The sequence below is a fragment of the Colobus angolensis genome, unplaced genomic scaffold, assembly GCF_000951035.1.
Source record: "Colobus angolensis palliatus isolate OR3802 unplaced genomic scaffold, Cang.pa_1.0 Scaffold126, whole genome shotgun sequence".
In the NCBI taxonomy this organism is placed as follows: Eukaryota; Metazoa; Chordata; class Mammalia; order Primates; family Cercopithecidae; genus Colobus; species Colobus angolensis.
The window spans coordinates 6187166-6203338 of NW_012113808.1; the positions used below are offsets into that span (position 1 = coordinate 6187166).

The window sequence follows — 16173 nt, forward strand, 5'->3', positions numbered from 1 at the left end:
TCCTGACCTCATGATCCGCCCGCCTCGGCCTCCCAAAGTGCCGGAATTACAGGCGTGAGCTACCGTCCCTTCTTGTTTTTAAGTATGGTTTGATTTAGTGACCATCTCTATACTAGCAGGGGGTTTTTTGTTTGTTTGTTTTTTCGTTTTTAAGACAGAGACTCGCTCTTGTCGCCCAGGCTGGAGTGCAATGGCGCGATCTTGGCTCACTGCAACTTTCCCCTCCTGGGTTCCAGCAATTCTCCTGCCTCAGCCTTCCGAGTAGCTGGGATTACAGGCACGTATGAATCACCTACTTCTGCCTCCCAAAGTGCGGGGATTACAGGTGTAAGCCACCACGCCCGGCCTAGCAGTTCTTAACTATATTTTGCGGTCACTGACACGTTTTAGGAGTCTGATAAAAGTTGCAGACTTCTCTCCAGAAAAATGTACTTAAACATATAACAGAATTACAGGAATGTCATGTCCCCTGCCCTAAACTCATCATGGATTTAGTGTTAACAACCCCTGCCCTCTACTATTTTACAGTTGAGTTTACTAACATTAACTTCCTATTAAGTTCTGCAACACTCCTAAACATTATCTCAGAACCTCAGAGGTCTCGTAAAATGAAAGTCAAAAGTAATCGGTCTACTGGGTTATAAATTCTGACTGTAAATCCCTCGTCTATATTCTATGTAGGTTATATCATACTACTGATAGATATAGTACTACTTGATAAATATAGTTAATAAGCAGTAATATCAGGATAAGGCATTCCTAAAGAACATTTTTTTCCTCAAAAAATCCAGTATTTCCTTTTCTTATTCCACCTTTATTCCCTCTCCCTTTTCTGGTGCAAATTATGAAACAATCAGTTTTTCTAGACCCATATCCCAAGGACTGTACTGCCTCTACCAACAAGCATTCTTTAAGCTTGTCAACTCAGCAAATCCTCTTCACAAGAACTCCTGGGACTCTTTCCAGGGAGATTTCACAAATCTGCAATTTCTGTTACAAACTTGAACAGCCAGCTGGTAAAGGCAGTGGCTGAGGGTCACACACATTGTAGGCAATTAAAACAACAAAGAGCAATTTTTCTTTCTCCTGTATCAAGATTAGGTCGGGGTAGAGAAGCTGTTTCCTCCTATATAAAGAAGAGATGTGATAACACCTTCTGGTTCTACCGAGTCACTGCTCTGTGGTTTAGTGTGGATGGTCAAATACTAAATTCTCCAGTCCCCTGCAAATCAGTTTTATTGCTCTGGCTACATTTTACACAAAATATTTACATTTTTCTCCCCACATATATTCCATAAAACCCAGCAAAATAAACACAACACAAAACCAAAATAAAAAGCCTCTTCTTCCTTATTTCTGTGACCTTCAGAGTTCCCAGAGTAAACGCAGTGCCTAGCACAGTGCTTAGCACACATTATCCACTGGATTAAAAAAGTTTTATTTCAGCAAGAGGAATAAATTGTGGAGAGCTCATGTAGACCATGGTGACTATGGTTACCAATACTGCATCGTATACTTGAAATTTGCTAAAAGAATAGATCTTAAATATTTCACTATACAAAAAAAGCTGTAACTATGCAGAAGCAATGGAAAATTAGACTGACTGTGGTAATCATTTTGTAAGGTATACATACATTACACCATGTTTTACACTTAAGTATATACAATTTTTATTTGTTAATTATACTTCCATAAAGCTGGGGAAGAAAGTACTGAATAAAGGTGGGGTTTTTTCCTTTCCCGATTCTGATTAACGTGCAGAAATATTTTAATATTAGAATGTGGTGACAAAGTCCTCATTCGTAGTCATTAGAAACTATCTGTGAGCGCTCCTTCATTCCCAGCACAAATACTTATCTTCCCCACAACCCCGCCCCGTTCTTTCAGAATTCCTCTCCTATCACATTTGAAGACAATAATACATCAGTCCTAGTTTTAAAAGGGGAACAGCTGGCTGGGTGCGGTGGCTCACGCCTGTAATCCCAGCACTTTGGGAGGCCGAGGTGGGAGGATCACCTACGCTCAGGAGTTGGAGACCAGCCTGAGTAACATGCTGAAAACCCGTCTCTACTAAAAATAGAAAAATTAGCCGGACGTGGTTGGGAGCCTATAATCCCAGCTACCAGGGAGGCTGAGGCGGGAGAAGCACTTGAGCCCGGAAGGTCGAGGGCGCAGTGAGCTGGGATCGTGCCCCTGCACTTCAGCCTGGGCAACAGAGTGAAACCCGGTCTCAAAAAAAAAAAAAAGGAAGTTAACAGAGGCACGACTTCCCACACCAGGACTTTGCGAACTCGGTTCTGGCCCCGGTAAAACTCCTCACGATCCTACCATCAGCTTTTCCTCCCTTCCCATCCCTGCCCAGAGGCACTCGCGTTGCCCCAGAATCGCTAGCTGCCTACACACACAACCTCAGACTCTCCACTGTCACAGTCTGTGCTCAAGTTAACCCTGCAGAACACAGGAAACGGGGGCTGGCCGGGAAATCCGCGCACCCGGCCCCGCGGCGCCCCAGCCTCCCCGGCTCCGTGCAGTTACCGGTTGCCGGCTCGAAAGCTTTCTCGGTGCCACAGGCATCAGCCGGCTCCAGGCGGGCCCCGCCGCGGTAATTGAGCGGCTGTGACACGACGAAGGTGCCAGTAGTGCTCATGGCGGCGACAGGCTGAAGACTGCGAACAGGCGGAGAGAGCGCGGCCAGGCCTGCTCGGAGAAACATGAGGGGCAGGCGCGGCTCCGGGGCAGAGACTGAGAGGCCGCGGAGGGGCGGGGCCACGGGGATAGGTTCTAGGAGATTTTTGAGGCAGTCACTCGATTCCTCCGCGGTCCAGGTTAGGCCCTCGCCTCGTCAGGAGGATGGAGCAAGACAGCAGATTCCGCCCCCCCACCTTGCCATACTCCACACAGTCTCCAGGTGGGAAGAGAACTTCCTTCTTCGTGATCAATATTTGTGTAGCAGTTTGCAAGCGTTTTCGGGTTCATCATTGCATGTAAGCATCCTAGGATCCCATTTTTAATCCTATCGCCTGAAGAAGGCAGAGGATTGGCATGCCAAGGGTTTTTGGTGGTTACTTCACTGTTAAACCACCGTTTCTTTATCTGTATAATGCTTTTTAAAGGGTTACAGTAAAAAGCAAGGGGACTGTGAACGAGATAGATGATATTGTGATCTGAAACTGCTTTTTAAATTCTTAGAGAGGCTGGGTGCTGTGGCTCTCACCAAGGCTGGAGTCCGGGTCGCTTGAGCCTGGGAGTTTGAGGGCAACATAAGAGAGACCCCGTGTCTACAAAAAAATTAAAATAATACAAATTGGGCCAGGCGCGGTGGCTCACGCCTGTAATCCCAGCACTTAGGGAGGCCAAGGTGGACAGATCACCTGCGGTCAGGAGTGTCATGCGTGTGTGTCTGTGTGAAGAGACCATTAAACAGGCTTTGTGTGAGCAATAAAGCTTTTTAATTACCTGGGTGCAGGCGGGCTGGGTCCAAAAAGAGAGTCAGCAAAGGGAGATAAGGGTGGGGCCGTTTTATAGGATTCGGGTAGGTAAAGGAAAATTACAGTCAAAGGGGGTTGTTCTCTGGCTGGCAGGAGTGGGAGTCACAAGTCGCTCAGTGGGGGAGCTTTGTGAGCCAGGATGAGCCAGGAAAAGGACTTTCACAAGGTAATGTCATCATTTAAGGCAAGGACCGGCCATTTTCACTTCTTTTGTGGTGGACTGTCATCAGTTAAGGCGGGGCAGGGCATTTTCACTTCTTTTGTGATTCTTCAGTTACTTCTGGCTATCTGGGCGTGTATGTGCAAGTCACAGGGGATGTGATGGCTTGGCTTGGGCTCAGAGGCCTGACATTCCTGCCTTCTTATATTAATAAGAAAAATAAAACAAAATAGTGAAGTGTTGGGGTGGTGAAAATTTTCGGGGGGTGGTATGGAGAGAGAATGGGTGATGTTTCTTAGGGTTACTTCAAGCAGGATTAGGGGTGGCGTGGGAACCTAGAGTGGGAGAGATTAAGCTGAAGGGAGAGCTTGTGGTAAGAGGCAATATTGTGGGGTTGTTAGAAGAAGCACTTGTCGTATAGAATGATTGGTGATGGCCTGGATATGGTTTTGTATGAATTGAAAAACTAAACAGAAGACACAAGGTCTGAATAAGAGAAGGAGCGAAAACAGGTATTAAAGGACTAAGAATTGGGAGGACCTAGGACATTTAATTAGAGAGTGCCTAAGGAGGCTCAGAATAGCCTTGCCAGCAAAGATTATTTACTTTAAGAGGGAATTTAGAGTGGCGGTTTGGGATAGCACCAGGAGATATCAGCTGTGATGGCTTGGAGAAAGTGTAAACTAGCAGTGTAAACACGAGCAGGGCATTTATGAGTACTTGAGAACGGTGAATAGGAGTATGACTAGACAGAAGATAGTAGGGATGACAAGTTTTTTGGGGTGCAGTCCAAGTTGGTCTGGTGTCTGGAATGAGATGGGACCTAATAAAAAGGAGTGTCCACCTAGGAACTCAAATGGGCTGGAACCTGTAGCATTCTGAGGACAGGCCTGAATTCTGAGAAGGGAAAGTGGTAAAAGTATTGTCTAGTCCTTTTTATGTTGGTGACTGAGCTTGGTGAGGTGTGTTTTTAAAAGACCATTAGTCCATTCTGTCTTTCCTGAAGATTGAGGATGGTTAAGGATATAAAGTTTCTCTGAATACTAAGAGCCTGAGAAACTGCTTGTGTGATTTGACTATTAAAGGCTGGTCCGTTATCAGACTGTATAGAGAGGTGTGAAGGCCAAACTGAGGAATTATGTCTGACAGAAGGGAAGAAATGACTGCGGTGGCCTTCTCAGGCCCTGTGGGAAAGGCCTCTACCTATCCAGTGAAAGTGTCTACCCAGACTAAGAGATATTGTAGTTTTCTGACTCAGGGCATGTGAGTAAAGTCAACTTGCCAGTCCTGGGCAGAGGCAAATCCACCAGCTTGATGTGTAGGAAAGGGAGGGGGCCTGAACAGTCCCTGAGGGGTAGTAGAATAGCAGATGGAACACTGAGAAGTGATTTTCTTGAGAATAGATTTCTAGGAGGGAAAGGAAATGAGCGGTTCTAAGAGATAGGCTAGCGGCTTGTAACTTATATGGAAGAGGTTATGAAATGACGACAGAATAGAATGGGCCTGTGAGTCTGGAAGGAGATCTTTTCCTTGGTCTAAGAACCATTTGCCTTGTGTGGGAAGAGATTGATAGGTGGAAGTTTCAGCGGGGGAGTAGGTGAGAGTGACTGATGTGAAGGAGGAAAACTGCTGTGGGGATAGAAGTTGGAACACTGGCTGCTTTTCTAGCCACCTTATCAGCGTAAGCGTTGCCTAGAGCAATGGTGGGGGGAAGAAAATAGATTTTGGAAGTTATGAGAACTGTAGAGAGTGAGTTGAGCATAGTTTGGGATTCTTAGGGCCTCTAAAAGTATTAAAGCAGTGGCAGGCACTGCACTCAGGCATGAGGGCTAGGCTATAACAGTAAGATCAAGTTGTTTGGACATAAAGTCTATAGGACGCGGTCCTGGCTCTTGTGTAAGAATTCTGTCTGCACTAACCATGCCTAGGAAGGAAAGGAGTTGTTGTTTTGTAGAAGGGATTCGGGTTTGGGAGATTAGCCAGACATGATCAGCAGGTAGAGTAAGTGTGTATTTATGAGAATTATGCCGGGATAGGTAACAGATGAGGAAGAAATTTGGGCTTGACTGAAGTAATGGGGGCTGTCCGTGAAGCCTTGCAGCAGTACAGCCCAGGTAATTTGCTGAGCCTGATGGGTGTCAGGGCCAGTCCAAGTGAAAGCAAAGAGAGGCTGGGATGAAGGGTGTAAAGGAATAGTAAAGAAAGTTATGTATGAGTTCCAGAACAGAACAATGGGTTGTGGAGGGAGGTATTGAGGATAGGAGAGGATATGGGTTGGGCACTACAGGGTGGACAGGCAAAACAATTTCGTTGATAAGACGCAGATCTTGAACTCACCTGTAAGCCTTGTCTGATTTTATGACAGGGAAAACGGGGGAATTGTAAGGGGAGTTTACAGGCTTTAAAAGGCCATGCTGTAGCAGGCGAGTGATAACAGGCTTTAATCCTTTTAAAGCGTGCTGTGGGATGGGATATTGGCGTGGAGTCGGGTAAGGGTGATTAGGTTTTAATGAGATGGTAAGGGGCACATGATCAGTCGCTAAGGAGGGAGTCGAGGTATCCTATACTTGTGGGTTAAGGTGGGGGGATACAAGGGGATGATGGGAAGGAGGCTTTGAACTGGGGGAAAAGGTGGCAGTGAGGTATGGCTGTAGCCTAGGAATAGTCAGGGAAGCAGATAATTTAGTTAAAATGTCTTGACCCAATAAGGGAGCTGGGCAGGTGGGGATAACTAAAAAGGAGTGTATAAAAGAACGTTATCCAAATTGGCACCAGAGTGGGGGAGTTTTAAGAGGTTTAGAAGCCTGGCCATCAATACTTACAACAATTATGGAGGCAAGGGAAACAGGCCCTTGAAAAGAAGGTAATGTGGAGTGGGTAGCCTCCGTATTGATTAAGAAGGGAACGGACTTACTCTCCACTGTTAAGAGTTACCCGAAGCGTCTGTGATGGTCCAGGAAGCTTCCGAGGAGGTGGGGCAGCGTCAATCTTCAGCCACTAAGCCAAGAAGGTCTGAAAAGGAGTCAATCAGAGAGCCTTGGGCCAGAGCTCCAGAGGCTCTGGGAGTGGCTGTCAGGCAAGTTGGACAGTCCAATTTCCAGTGGGGTCCTGCACAGATGGGACACGGCTTAGGAGGAATCCCAGGCTGCGGGCATTCCTTGGCCCAGTGGCCAGATTTCCGGCACTTGTAGCAAGCTCCTGGGGGAGGAGGTTCTGGAGGAACCTCTGGCAGCTATGGTTCAGGCGTTTGGAGTTGTGTGCTGGAGATGTGGCTGGGGTTTGTCTCACAGTGGAGGCAAGGAATTGCAACTCAGAAACAAGTTGCTACTTGGCTGCCTCTACTCTATTATTGTACACCTTGAAAGCGAGGTTCATTAAGTCCTCTTGTGGGGTTTGAGGGCTGGAATTTAATTTTTGGGGTTTTATTTAATATCAGGAGCAGATTGGGTAATAAAATAAAATGCATATTGAGAATAAGTTGGCCTTCTGACCTTTCAGGGTCTAGGGCTGAAAAGCGTCTCAGGGTTGCTGCTAAACGGGCCATGAATTAGGCTGGGTTTTTTATAGTTGATGAAAAAGAGCCTAAACGCTAAATGACTTGGGAGAGGTGGGATAAAGAAAAAGGAACATTAACCTTGACTATGCCTTTAGTTCTAGCTACTTTTTTAAGAGGAAATTGCTGGGTAGGTGGGGGAGGGCTAGTCGTGGAACGAAACTGTAAGCCAGACGGGGTGTGAGGAGGGGAGGTGATAAAAGGATTACAGGGTGGGGAGCGGAGGCTGAGGAAAAATTGGGACTTAGTTCGGCTTGGCGAGGAGGGGAGAGGTCAGATGGGTCTGTAGAAAAGGAAGACTGGAAAGACTCAGCGACGCTTGGGGTTGGGACTGAGGGGACAGGCGGGAGGGAAAGAAGGAAGATGTGGGACGAGTTGCATTGGGAACAGAGACTAGGGAAGGACTTATGTGTAAAAGAATGCCTGGATGTCAGGCACCTCAGACCGTTTGCCCATTTTATGACAATAATTATTTAGATCTTGTAGGACGGAAAAATTGAAAGTGCCGTTTTCTGGCTATTTGTAGCTACTGTCGAGTTTGTATTGGGGTTAAGCAGCATTGTAGAAGAAAATAAGGCATTTAGGTTTTAGGTCAGGTGTGAGTTGAAGAGGTTTTAAGTTCTTGAGAACACAGGCTAAGGAGAAGAATGAGGAATGGAGGGTGGAAGGTTGCCCATAGTGAAGGAGGCAAGCCCAGAGAAAAGAGTAGAGACATGGAGAGAAGGAGTTCAGGGGTTCTTGCCCTCCAGAAAAGCGGGAAAAGAGGTCGGGGCACGGAAATAAGGGGTTGGGGTGCAGAGATAAGAGGTCAGGCGTGGAAATAAGGGGTTGGGGCACAAAAATAAGAGGTTGGGGCACAAAAATAAGAGGTCAGGGCATGGAAATAAAGGGTTGGGGCACAAAAATAAGAGGTCAGGGCGCGGAAATAAGGGGTCAGGGCACAAAATAAGAGGTTGAGGTTCTTGCCCTTCCCCCAGAAAAGCAGAGAAGGGGTAGAGACAGGGAGAGAAGGGGTTGGGGTTCTTGCCCCTTCCCCAGAAAAGCAGAGAAGGGGTAGGGACAGGAAGAGAAGAGGTCAGGGTTCTTGCCCCTCCCCCAGAAAAGCGGGACTTGCCGCTAACGGTGAAGGACCAAGGCAGGCATCCCTGCAGCATGGCCAAACACCTCTAAAACGTGGGTGAGTAATCAGAGAGGCGTCCCTGCAGTGATTAAACACCAAGGGAAGGCTGCCTTCCCGAGTCCGTGACCAGCGCCGGAGTTTTGGGTCCACGGATAAAACGTGTCTCCTTTGTCTCTACCAGAAAATGAAAGGAACTGAAATTAAGAGAAGAGAGAGATTGAAGGGTGGTGCCAAGATTGAAAGGAGAAAGACGTTGAGGGATAGTGAGAGAGGTTGGAGAAGAGAGTAAAAAGGGGCTGCTTACCCAATTTAAAATTGGTGAGATGTTCCTTGGGCTGGTTGGTCTGAGGACCAGAGGTCGTAGGTTTATCTTTCTCACGGAGCAAGGAGCAGGAGGACAGGGGATTGATCTCCCAAGGGAGGTCCCCCGATCCAAGTCACAGCACCAAAATGTTATGCGCATCCGTGTGAAGAGACCACTGAACAGGCTTTGTGTGAGCAATAAAGCTTTTTAATTACCTGGGTGCAGGCGGGCTGAGTCCTAAAAGAGAGTCAGCAAAGGGAGATAAGGGTGGGGCCGTTTTATTGGATTTGGGTAGGTAAAGGAAAATTACAGTCAAAGGGGGGTTGTTCACTGGCGGGCAAGAGTGGGAGTCACAGGGTGCTCAGTGGGGGAGCTTTGTGAGCCAGGATGAGCCAGGAAAAGGACTTTCACAAGGTAATGTCATCACTTAAGGCAAGGACCGGCCATTTTCACTTCTTTTGTGATTCTTCAGTTACTTCAGGCCATCTGGGCATATATGTCCAAGTCACAGGGGATGTGATGGCTTGGCTTGGGCTCAGAGGCCTGACAAGGAGTTCGAGACCTACCTGGCCAACACGGTGAAACCCCGTCTCTACTAAAAATACAAAAATTAGCTGGGTGTGGTGGCGGGCGCCTGTAATCCCAGCTACTTGGGAGGCTGAGGCAGGAAAATCGCTTGAACCTGGGAGACAGCGGTTGCAGTGAGCCGAAACCATGCCATTGCACTCCAGTCTGGGTGACAAGAGTGAAACTCAAAACAAAACAAAACAAAAAACAAAAATTATCCAGGTGTGTGGTACATGCCTATGGTCCCAGGTACTTGGGAGGCTAAGGTGGGAGGATCCCCTGAGTCCGGGGGTCCAAACTTCAGTGAGCCATAATCGTGCCACTGCACTCAGGCCTGGGCAACAGAGTGAGACCCTGTCTGAAAATAAATTCTGAAGGAGCAATGTAAATGCTAATAATGACAAATATTGATAGAAACAGAAGCCTAACATGCAGAATACGAAGAGCAAAGGCCATAGGAAAAGGTGTCAGGAAACAGAATGCCTTCTGTAAGACAAAGCAGCCACCCGGAGGCACTCACAGGTCTGTCAGCTGAGGGATCTTGCACAAAGGTTCATTCTTCTCACCAAACTTCCAAGCACCTCCAGTAGAGACTTTGACAAACAGAAAGTAATTGGCAATTTGGACATTTCTTTTAGGATTGTTTCTCTTCTAGGGGCTGCTGTCTTTCTCAATGTTTTTTCCTTTACCGGCCAGCACACCAGCACAATATTAGGGAGTGTGGTTTTCTGGTTTAGCGTATATATAAAGTATTCTGATCAAATTTTCTGGCACTCTATACCAGTTTGTTAACTTTTTCAGTGCTACTGAGATGTATAGGTCTTGGTCCTCAGATGGAAACAGCAGTTACCAAATTCAGAATACCTGAAGCCACACTCACATATTATTTTATTATTGTCCATTGCAAACAGAATTGAAACGTATCAGGAGTTGGTGATGACCAGCACTATAGATTTCCAAGATCAATGAATGTTCATTTAGGTACAGAAACTATACGTCTCAAAATTTATGGGACAATTTCTATTTAAAAGATTCTGTCCCCAACCAATGCATTTTGACTTGTCACATCATAATTCCTGATGTTTGTTTTGGAAATGTGGTCGTGATGTCTATTGAATTAATTCCTAGATTATAAGACTGGCAAACCTCTATCCAGGCACAGGACTCAAACCTATAATCTCAATACTTTGGGAGACTGAGGCAGGAGGATCGCTTGAGGCCAGGAGTTCAAGACCAGCTTGGGCAACATAGTGAGACCCTGTCTCTAGAAAATATTTTAAAAATTAGCTGCATGGTGGCAGAAGCATGTAGTCCTGACTATTCGAGAGACTGAGGTGGATTGCTTGAGGCCAGGAGTTCAAGATCGCAGTGAGCTATCACGGCACCACGGCTCCAGCCTGGACAAAAGAGTAAGACCCTTCCCCAAAGAAAACAGATCTCCAAAATATCTAGCTGTTAAATATCTAGCTGTTCCTCTTACCTATCTGTGCTTTTATTATTAAATTATTGGTTTTAACTTTTAGGTTCAGGGGTACATGTGAAGATTTGTTATGTAGGTAAATTTGTGTCATGGGGGTTTGTTGTATAGATTATTTCATCACCCAGATATTAAGCCTAGTACCCATTAGTTATTTTTTCTGATCCTCTGCCTCCTTCCACCCTTATTATTAGATTATTAATGTATTATTTTTCATTAGCAAAATCCAGTATGTAGAAAGAGTTTTATAGGTTACAGAGCTCTTTCACATTTAATTTCTCACATGATGCTCATAATACCCTACAAAAGAAAAGGAAACTAACACAGATTGAGCTAGGAGGTAGTATGTGGCACTTTGTCAGATATCTCAGTGACAATCATGCAAGATAGGTTTTATCATCCCCATGTATAGATGAGGAAACTAATAGAAGTCATAGAGCTTCCCCATAGAGGAGTTAAGGCTGGAGTCCAGCTCTGTGCAAGTCCAAAGTAAATTTCTTCTTACTACGCCAGGTTGAGATGTTGACCCTATGAAGGTTGCTATCAAAATTCACTCTTATGTTGAAGAATATTTATCAGAAACCCAGAAATCTGGTCCTAGGGAGAAGATTTAAAGGACATGTAAATTTCTTAGGATGTTTGTCAGCACTACCCAGTAAGCAGCCCAGAAACCACAGAGGATGCTGGCCCGTTTACAAGTTCAGGGTGAAATTCAAAGGCACAAAGATGCCACAAGGAGCAGAAGGAATGCCAAAAGAGAAGCACCCCTTAGATGGGTATGTGTTGGAGGGCAGATTTGGGGGTAGAAAGAGATAGAAAAGGAGTGGAATCATTGCTAAAGGGGTAGAAGATCCAAGGAGGAAACTGCCTACCTCACAACTTGCTTAAAGCCAAACTTGGGTGCCCCTAAAGCCCCCTCCATTTCCACATTTCCTTCCCCAGACAACCAGTGGAGGAAAAGAAAAGCATCTGGATCCCCTTCGACCATCTCCAGGTCTCCCAAAGGAAGAAGTCCTTGGGAACCCATACTGTGTGATCCAGGGTCCTTCACTGGCCTCTCCTTCAGGTCATCCAGTTGCCAGTGTGTTGCTTTGGCTTAGTTTCACCATTAGCAGTACTCTTCTTGGACACAACCTCCAGAGTAAAAGACAATGCCGGACGTGGCGGCTCACACCTGTAATCCCAGCATTTTGGGAGGCGGAGGTGAGTGGATTGCCTGAACACAGGAGTTCCAGACCAGCCTGCGCAACATGGTGAGACCCCAGTCTCTACTAAAACTACAAAAAACTACAAAAAAAAAAGCTAAGTGTGGTGGCACACACCTCTAGTCCCAGCTACTGGGGGGTTGAAGCATGAGGATCGCTTGAACCTGGGGGCAGAGGCTGCAGTGAGCAGAGATTACGACAATGCACTCCAGCCCGGGTGAGAGAGCAAGACTCCATCTCCAAAAACAAAAAAAAAGGAAGAAAGAAAGAGAGAGAGAAGGAAATAGGGAAGGAAGGAAGGAAGGAAGGAAGGAAGGAAGGAAGGAAGGAAAGGAAGGAAGGAAGGAAGGAAGGGCAGGCAAGAAAGAGAGAAGATCTTTAGGGAGTACCAGCTCTTAGTCTGTCCTCTAGAACTATTAATACATCAAACACACACACACACCACATTTATTTTTCTTTCCTGAACAATAGTATGTTTACTAATCTAATAACTCCTTCAGTGGGGAGCCAGAAAACCATCCACACAAAAAGAAAGGAAAAAATTATTCAGAATCCTGTTCCTGCCCATTTTAACAGGGCCTTTCACTTGACAATAATTTACAGATTGTATTTTATTTGAAGCCTGAGTGTCCTCACATTCTTCATATACAGAATATAATTTTCTCACTGAAGACCTAACAGGTTTCCTAATCTAAGCAGCCTGACACTAGGATTAGGTCCTTAATGAATATTTGTTGAATGAACACATGAGTCGGGTGTTACAAACCAGGACTTTGAAATTGCCGTGCTGATGAGGATGTCCCCTAATGCTAGTTAGGCATCTCTGCTTGGATAATCTAGTCTTTTTCATTTTTAACAACTTTTAAGGCTATAGTAGTCATATTTTCAAAAATAGGCTTAATTTATAAACCCGAGGTAATACGAAACAGAGTATGTGAAAGTGGTCTAAAAATTAGAAAGCACTATACAGTTGCTATTATAATAACAACGTTCATAGTTTGTAGTGCCTTCCTGTTTTTCTCAAATGAAATGCAGGGTCATTGACTTTGGAATTTGTTCTTGGAGTTGATAATCAGCTAGAGACTAAAGGGTACTGACCTTACAGAAAAATTTAGAATCTGTCTGTTATCTAAGACAGAAGCATTATATAGAAATTATTCCAACTTTTCCAAATGTATAAGATATAAAAATGAGAGATTCAGAAGGTTTTTTTTTAAAAAAAAAGGATATGATTTTTGTGTTCTAGGAAAGGGTCTCACTCTGTCATCCAGGCTGGAGTGCAGTGGTGTGATCACTGCTAACTGCAACCTCAAGCTCCTGGGATCAATCAATCCTCCCGCTTCAGCCTTCTGAGTAGTTGGGAAGACAGGTATGTACCAGGATGCCTAATTTTTCTTATTTTCTTTTTTTTAAAGACAGGGTCTCACCATCTTGCCCAGGCTGGTCTCTAACTTCTGAGCTTAAGCAATCCTCCTGCTTCAGCCTCCCAAAGTGTTGAGATTACAGGTGTGAGCCATTGCCTGTATATACTGATATGTATATCAGTGGTTGTGTCAGTGTTTTTTCTGGGCACACACCTATAGTCCCAGCTACTCAGGAGGCTGAGGTGAGAGGATCTAAGGGGGAAGCATTGCTTGAGCCTAGGAATTTGAGACCAGCCTGGGCAACACAGTGAGACCCCAATTCTAAAAATACCCAAAACTTTAAAAACTCAAACACAGAGGCCAGGTCCAGTGGCTTACACCTGTAATCCCAGTACTTTGGGAGGCCAAGGTGGGAGGATCATGTGAAGCCAGGAGTTTGAAACCAGCCTGGGCAAATAACAAAACCCTGTATCTACACGAAATAAACAATAAAAAAGTACCCAGGTGTGGTGGTGCGTAACTGTGGTCCCAGCTACTTGGGAGGCTGACGTGGGAGGATGGCTTGAGCCTGGGAGGTCGAGGCTGCAGTAAGTCATGATCACACCACTGTACTCCAGCTCGGATGACAGAGCAAGACACTGGCTCAAAAAAACAAACAAACAAACAAAAACCCAAGCCATTCTGGCATACCATTTAAGTTAAAGACATTTGAAAAATAACAGGGATGCTAAAGTGAGAGTATCACTTGAGCTCAGGAGCTTCAGGCTACAGTGAGCCATGATCGTGCCACTGCACTCCGGCCTGAGCAACAGAGTGAGACCCTGACTCAAAAAAAGAAAAAGAGAAAAACAGCAGGTGCAAAAAGATCACTCTAACCTTTGTGCTGTTTCTTTTCCTTTCTTTTATTATTTTTTTTGAGACAGGGTCTTACTCTTTTGCCCAGGCTGGAGTGCAGTGGCACTATCACAGCTCACAGCAACCTCAACCTTCTGGACTCAAGCAATTCTCCCACCTCAGCCTCCCAAGTAGCTGGGACTACAGGCATGTGCCACCACATCCAGCTAATATGTGTGTTTTTTGTAGAGACAGGATCTTGCCATGTTGCCTAGGCTGGTCTTGAACACCTGGGCTCAAGTCATCTGCCCACATCGGCCTCCCATAGTGCTGGGATTACAGGCATGAGCCCAGCGTTTTGCTGTTTCTTAAAAGCAAAAAATGAAATTCCCATGTGAAAGAAGCAACATCCTTATTTTTAAGGACAAGAAGTCAAGATAAAGAGAATTCTGTACAGACCTTATTAAAATAACTCTTACCGTTTAAGTCCTTCCACGTAATTTAGTTGCTTCATCATAACTTACCACTCTTTGTCCAATTCAGTATTTAAGGAACTGACTCGAACTGTTTATTTTCTTGTGTGCCACCTAAAACTTGCATTAAATATATTTGTGCCAGGCGCGGTGGCTCATACCTGTAATCCCAGAACTTTGGGAGACCCAGGCAGGCAGATCACCTCAGGTCGGGAGTTCAAGACCAGCCTGGTCAACATGGTGAAATCCTGTCTCTACTAAAAATACAAAAATTAGTCGGGCATGGCAGTGTGCACCTGTGATCCCAGCTACTTTGGAGGCTAAGGCAGGAGAATCACTTGAACCCAGGGGGCAGAGGTTGCAGTGAGCCAAGATGGAGCCACTGCACTCCAGCCTGGGTGACAGAGTAAGACTCTGTACAAAAAGGAAAAAGAAAAAAGAAAAGAAACAGCACACACACACACACACACACACACATACTCACAATTCGGATGCTTTCTCCTGTTAATCTGTTTTATGTCATTTTAATTATCTAGCCCAATCAGGAGTCTAAAAGAACAGAAGTGGAGTTTTGCTCTACCTACAAGCTGAATTTGCCCATATGGCTTGTTTTCTTAGGACAGAATCCTAGACATGGAATTGCTAGGTCTAAAGATATAATTGTTTTTAAACTTTTTGATACCAATTTGCAAGCAGCCTTAAAAAAAAAAAAAAGGCCGGGCGCGGTGGCTCAAGCCTGTAATCCCAGCACTTTGGGAGGCCGAGATGGGCGGATCACCTGAGGTCGGGAGTTGGAGACCAGCCTGGCCAATATGGTGAAACCCCATCTCTACTAAAAATACAATAAATTAGCTGAGCATGGTGGTGGGCACCTGTAATCCCAGCTACTTGGAGGCTGAAGCAGTAGAATCGCTTGAACCCAGGAGGCAGAGTTTGCAGTGAGCTGAGGTCGCGCCACTGCCCTCCAGCCTAGGTACGACAGAGCGAGACTCCATTTCTTAAAAAAAAAAAAAAAAAGAAAAAAGAAAAAAAAAAGTCTTGTCCAACAGAGCAGGCAGCCTTTGGCTAGAGGTATTGAGGTATAGTTTACAAGTAATAAAATGCACTCATATTAAGGGAACAGTGCAATAAATTTTGACAAAGGTATGTAATTACTTCGTTCATGATATGCAGGGAGTTTTTTTATTATATGACTGTAAATATTAATCACCATTAAGCCAAGTAGTCTATTTTAATTATATTTCCTTTTTTGCACAAATTTTTATATTTTTCCAGTTCACATTTGCTTCTAATTTTCTTATGAATACTTGACTAAGTCCTTCCACACCCTCCAACAGCTCTGTAAAACAAAGTCAATATATAATTTCTACATGGTCAAACCTATTAGATAATTTATGTGACTTTTTGTTTTGTTTTCCTTGGAGATATCTGTACTGGAGTTTTCCGACCTCCTCATCTACTCTGGATTGCTTGTTCTCTCCACCTGCTCCCCCACAGTTGCCCTGGGACTTCTCTTTGCTGTCATCCTAAGCATTCCCTTTGTTCTCTGCCCTGCCAATACCCTGTTTCTGGTCTTCCATGTCTTCCTCTTTCTTGGTATACTCCTTTTTTTTTTTTTTTTTTTTTTT

General features: G+C 45.0%; 1 protein-coding gene and 1 pseudogene across 3 annotated transcripts in view; one reads left to right on the plus strand and one right to left on the minus strand.

The window, feature by feature from the left end:
• The window catches only part of ALDH9A1 (aldehyde dehydrogenase 9 family, member A1), a 43594-nt gene extending 40765 nt beyond the window's left edge, over window positions 1-2829 (minus strand). The window contains exon 1 of one of the 3 annotated variants that reach the window (XM_011933366.1): window positions 2536-2829. In XM_011933366.1, coding sequence (XP_011788756.1) covers window positions 2536-2713 — 178 coding nt within the window. In that variant the 5' untranslated portion in view covers window positions 2714-2829. Of the gene's footprint in view, window positions 1-2408 lie in introns of all 3 variants that reach the window. The other 2 variants (XM_011933368.1, XM_011933367.1) reach the window with 2 other exon arrangements.
• Window positions 2830-3183: 354 nt separating this feature from the next.
• The window catches only part of LOC105505519, a 16714-nt pseudogene continuing 3724 nt past the window's right edge, over window positions 3184-16173 (plus strand).